General features: G+C 50.9%; 1 protein-coding gene across 1 annotated transcript; it reads left to right on the top strand.

The window, feature by feature from the left end:
- Positions 1-4,412: 4,412 nt before the first annotated feature.
- On the top strand, positions 4,413-5,242 carry LOC309577497 (feather beta keratin-like; the record flags this gene model as incomplete). Its single annotated transcript, XM_082289583.1, has 2 exons — positions 4,413-4,470; positions 4,905-5,242. 2 exons carry the CDS (start codon positions 4,413-4,415, stop codon positions 5,240-5,242), a joined length of 396 nt encoding a protein of 131 aa, XP_082145709.1.
- Between the last annotated feature and the right edge of the window lie 616 nt (positions 5,243-5,858).

The following is a 5,858-nucleotide window of genomic DNA, read 5'->3' as shown; positions in this document are numbered from 1 at the left end:
GGAGCGATGGAATGTGAGGGAAGGGGCAACACCTGCAGCACAGCTGCAAATCCCCGAGCAGTCGGACAGGGCTGGGAGGGAATGGGGCCTCTCTTCACAACACAACCCACAAATCACAGCACATGAGTGCCACAGGGTGATCTCACTGATGACACCACACCTCTCCTAAGTTTTGGTTCTTTATTGGGCCCAGTCTAACACCCATCTTCCATGCAAACCCTCCCAAATACCAACTCACACTTAAAAGCTGCCATCAAGGTTAGATGGAAAAGGCCTCAAGAGAATGAGATGAAATCATAGAATTTTATGAAGAAATGCCCGTAACATGACAGAGAAGGAAAGAGGAGCACGCTGACCATCAGGTAGTAATTACTGGGTTTTGCTAACAGGAACACAGTATTAATACTTAGAGGATATAAGATATGAAACTTTATGGCTTGAATACAGAATAAGTGAATTGAAGTCACAGACCAGCCTTGGTAAAAAAGGGATGGGACACCATTACTTGTTTGTTTTTTGAATCTCTTAATGATGTCAAGAAATACACTTAAAATGAAACAGTTCATTGACATGTAATTTTCACACCAGATTCCTTCCACTGTCTGCTCCTGTCTCTTCATTCCTTCTGCTTAATAAAGTTCTCTTGCATCCCAACACAACAGATCTCTCCTTTTTTTCTTCCAGTAGTCTCACAGTCTCACTTTACACAAACCAGGGCTGCACAGACTCTCAGGGAAGGTGGAAAAGAACCACAAAAATTGTCATAGCAAAGATGGCCCCTCCAATACAAACACAGAAAGCCAGGGGGGAAACACAGGGGTGGGAAATTCCAGAACAAGTCACAAGCCCATCACTTGCTACAACAAAGGCTTTGACATAATAATGCCTTGCTCAGTGTTCTGGCAAAGTCCCTCTGTGCATAATTCCCTTACTCCTGTCTGATCTCCGTATCTAGGAGGCCTCTCAAGGCATCAAGCACACACTTGACAATCTCTCTTTCCAGAAGGACTCTCAAACCCTCCAAAAAAGCAGTTACGACATCATCAACTTTTAGAGAAACTCAGGAGTGCAAGTGCTTCCATCCCCTCTGCTTAAGCAGGCCTACCCAGAGAAGGATGTCCAGGAGCATGGCCATTGGGCATGGATCTCCCAGGACAGAGACTGCACCACCTCTTCCACTTTGTCACCACTCTCACACTGAAAAAGGATTCTCTGCTCTGCCCATGAAATTCCTCCTGTTTTCACTCATGCCCTTGCCCTCTTTTTCTTTACATGTGCTGAGAACAGCCAGGCTGCCTCGACCTTGTTTCCTGCCATCAGAGATTTGCACACATTTATGATATTCCCCTGTCCATCCTTGTCTCCTGAGAGTCCTGAGAGCTCTCCCAGCCTCTCTAGGAAAGACTCTCCAACACTTGCATTATCCATGTGGTCCAGAACTGATCTTGTTTCACTAAGTCCATGGGCTTCTTTCTCATGGTAGGCCAGAACTGCTCGCACCAACCCACATTGTTGTTGAGGAGGCTGAACAGCATTGGCTCCAGGAACACAACTCTTGACCCAGCATCACTTGAGACTTGATTTCATCTGGACTTTGGATCGCAAGCCTCCTGGCCCAGCCTGTTAAATATTTGATAAATAATAGCAGTTCACCTCACTGGCCATTTACACCACCTGTACATTCTTGGATAGTTTGGAATGATACAGTAGGAGACAGTGTCAAAGACAATGCTAAGAGGTGGAGGTAAACACAAGCCATGGCTCTCGCATCATTAACAATAAGATTTTCTTCTCTGTAGGTAACACAGAAGTCACTAAGATACAATTTTGCCCTCCAAAATCAACTCTAACTGCTCCTTTTCACCTTCTTGTCCAACCTGCACTGACAGTGCTTTCCAGGTGAAAATAATTTGTTGGGGTCTCCTCCCCTGCCGTGTAGCCCTGGCAGAGGGGCCCTGAGGGCACAGACACGGGGTTTCCCTGCCCCTGCTCAGCCTCGTTCCCATTGGTTGGTTTGTGTTCCCTGCGCGGGCAGAAGGACCCTTGGTCCCGTGACTGGAACAGTTCCTCGGCAGAGCCCCGGCCATGCGGCTGGAGAAATAAACATCTCTCTGAAACAGCTATCAAGAATCTGTCTGTCCATATATATTTCCTTTCCACGGGACTCCTGGTTTGATATATGCATGTTGCAGTATCCCCACTGCAACATAATGGTGGAGATTTGTGAGCCGAACGATCCCCGATCCCTAAGCGACTGATTTGTGTGAGTAACCCTGGAAACTTTGGATTCCTCTTCTTGGTTTTGTTTTGCTATTCCATATCTAAACTATGGAGGAACGGTGGGAAGACTCTTGGCTTTCAGAGCTGCATATGGACATTTATCTCAAACTTAAAATGATTCTTAAACAACGATTTGTAAATTTTAGCTTGATTCAAGCACAAAAAGAACTGAAACACTTCCTGGCATGGTTGTTTAATAACTTTTTCTATGTTTCTTGGGATTTAATTATTACCAAGGGCTTTTGGAAAACCGTTTGGACACAGTTAATATTGGAGTCAAAATATATGCCGATGGAAGAATATTTTTGTGAATATTATTTAATTACCGAGACTGTTGAGCAATGTCAGCTGTGTCTTGGCGAAGGGAAGCCTGGCTCAGGGACCATGCGGCCCAGGCCATGTGCACCGAGCGCTCTGCGAGCAGCAGCGAGGCAGTTCCCGCGTGCGGGCGGAGCCAAGCGAGCCGCAGTGTCGGTGGCGGAGCGAGGCGCGGCGGGAGCGGCGGGACCCGGCGGTACCCGCCCGGCCCCGCACAGCGCGTGGTGGAGCGAGCCCCGGGAACGCCCGGCCGAGAGGGGCGGCGTGCGGGCAGCGGTGGCGGCGATGGCGATGGAGCGGAGCCGCGCCCGGCCGAGACGCGCGCTGGAGCGGAGCGCGGGGGAGTCATCGCTCGGAGGCCCGGCCGAGACGTGGCTGCAGCGCCTGGCAGCGGCAGCGAAGCTGCGACCAGAGGAGGCGACGCACGGAGAACTGAGCGGCGCGGCCCGGCCCGGCCCGCGCAGCCCCGAACGCGACCCCGGGAAGAGCGCACAGGCATGAGCAGCTCCGACAATTCCAACACGGGAGCGACCAAAAGAGAGAGCAAAGACACAGCGAGACAGAAAACAGCAGCCACTCGGAAAAAGGAAAAGATCATAGTACTTAAGATCTTAGGAATAGTAAAATGGTATAATGTTAAGCAAAATTATGGTTTTATAACAAGGTGTGACAACCAGCAAGACATATTCGTGCATAGAACTGCTATTAAAAAGAATAACCCTGAAAAATGCATCCCAAGCTTGGGAGATGGAGAAGTCGTGGAATTCAAAATTATACGAGGTAGAAAAGGGTTACAAGCATCGCAGGTCACTGGGCCTGATGGTGTTCCTGTAAAAGGCAGTATATATGCAAAAAATCGTAGTCATGTTAGACAATATGTCCATTGTAAGCCCCCCCTACAGTCTCCCTTTCCTAATCCCACCTTTCCCTTTTACCCTATGTCCTGTTACCCCCAGTGTATTCCTAATCGGTTTTTTTTATCCATGGTTTCCCTCACAAAACCATGCTTTTGCCAATTGTTTCCCCAAAAATCCCTTTCCAATGCCGAGTGGGGGATGAAGAGGGAGAGGGAAGAAGTTAAACCCTCTCCTACCTCAGTTTCCCCACAAAGCATGCCCGAAGAGTTCTGTCTCCCTTCTGTCAGCCCTAAGATGTTCCACAGAATCTGACTGGACATTTAAAGACTCAGGAGGGTGGCTTGTTTTGTCTTGAAACTGTTCTTGTTATGTTTATCCAGTTGTTTTCATTCTCCTTTTATTAAAATAAAACTGGTGAGGTGTTGGGGTCCCTCCCCTGCCGTGTAGCCCTGGCAGAGGGGCCCTGAGGGGACAGACACGGGGTTTCCCTGCCCCTGCTCAGCCTCGTTCCCATTGGTTGGTTTGTGTTCCCTGCGCGGGCAGAAGGACCCTTGGCCCGTGACTGGAACAGTTCCTGGGCAGAGCCCCGGCCATGCGGCTGGAGAAATAAACATCTCTGAAACAGCTATCAAGAATCTGTCTGTCCATATATATTTCCTTTCCACGGGACTCCTGGTTTGATATATGCATGTTGCAGTATCCCCACTGCAACAATAATTGTCCCATCCTTGTCTGCAGGAACAAGGTCCCTGGAAAGGTGTTTACAAAGGAAAAGGGAAAAAATGCACTGGCAGGGCAGGTCCCAATACGTGGCAGAGCTGCAAAGCCCAGACTAGCCTGACAGGGCTGTGAGGAAAACAGGCCCCTCTTCTAAATGCAACCACAACCAGTGGCAGAGGGTGACTGATGACACCCCACCCCTTCAAAGCTTGGGTCACTTCTTCAAACTGCCCCGACATGCCTCCTCAGCAAAAGAATATTTCTCTAATACTTCCACTTAAAAGCGGCCGCGAAGGTCAGACAGACATCGTCTCAAGAGCAGGACATCAAACTGCACAGATGTGGGAAGGAAAACACTCCCTGCCTGAAGATTCACCAGGCTGGGCCAGGCAAAAGCTGCTGCTTGAAAAATGCCTCAAGGGCATCAGCCGAGGCTGTCCCGCCCCTCCACAACCAGCATAAAAGCCGACTCAGTGCCTGTCTCCCTCACACACTTCTCCTCACACCTTCTCCTCCTGCTCCTGCCTACAACCAGGTGAGTCCCAAGTCCCTGAACCTCCTACTCCTGCACCCCTGGCCCCTCTCTGCCAGCATGCTCAGCCCCAGCCTCAGAAGCCCTCACGCCTCCCCACAGCCCCACAACAGCCTCCACAAACCCATTGCCCTCCTGCATCACGGGCCCTCGCACCCCCACACCCCTGACCTGCCTCACTCCCCTCTCTCTTCCAGGGACCCTCCACACCACACCCATGGCCTGCTACAACCTCTGCCGACCCTGCGGACCCACCCCGCTGGCCAACAGCTGCAACGAGCCCTGTGCCCTGCAATGCCAGGACTCCCGCGTCGTCACCAACCCTTCCCCTGTGCTGATCACCCTGCCAGGACCCATCATGACCTCCTTCCCCCAGAACACCGCCGTCGGATCCACCTCCTCGGCTGCTCTTGGCAGTGAACTCAGTGCCCAGGGACAGCCCATCTCTGGTGGATTTGGTGGCTTTGGCTATGGCCTTGGCTATGGGCTGGGAGGCCTGGGCTGCTATGGCAGAAGGGGCGGCTACATCTGCTAAGGGCCCTCGGCACTACCCCTGACACCACCAGCTCGGGGCTCTGGCAACAGCTCCTGCAAGCAAAGCACCTCGACTGATGGTCACCCTTATTGTACCTCACACCATCTCCCTTCCACTTCTTTCTCCTGCCTTATACTTCTTTTGCCTCAATAAAGTATTCTTGTTACATAGCCTGAGACGTCTCCTCCTCCTTTGTTCTACCAGAGCTCTTGCAATTTCATCTAGCACAAAGTCACGGGTCAACAGCCCATCAGTGTGGCTGCAAAAGGGGCCGCAAGACCTCTCCTGGCATATCTGTCAACAGCAGGACCATGCACTGGGTTTCCAGAATAGAGCTCAAGCCCTTCCTTTTCCCAAAGCCTTGGACACACCAATGCACTTGTGCCCGTATCTCCAACACAACCTCTCAATGGCAGCACACATTTGTCCAAGTCTTCTCCACCAGGACTCTCTGAACCTCCCAGCTCTGGAATCCAGGAGTGCACAAGGAACCTGGGGGAATCAATTAGTTCAAGCTGACCTGGTGCCCAGACAAAGCAACCAGCCTTCCCTCAGCTGCTCCTCACAGAAATGGTTCTGTAGATTCTTCACCAACATCCTTGTTCTTTGGACATCC

This window comes from Coloeus monedula, assembly GCF_965178545.1.
Source record: "Coloeus monedula genome assembly, chromosome: 1".
Taxonomy (NCBI): domain Eukaryota; kingdom Metazoa; phylum Chordata; class Aves; order Passeriformes; family Corvidae; genus Coloeus; species Coloeus monedula.
The sequence above is the reverse complement of the archived record's forward strand: the minus strand, read 5'-3'. Positions and strand labels throughout refer to the sequence as shown.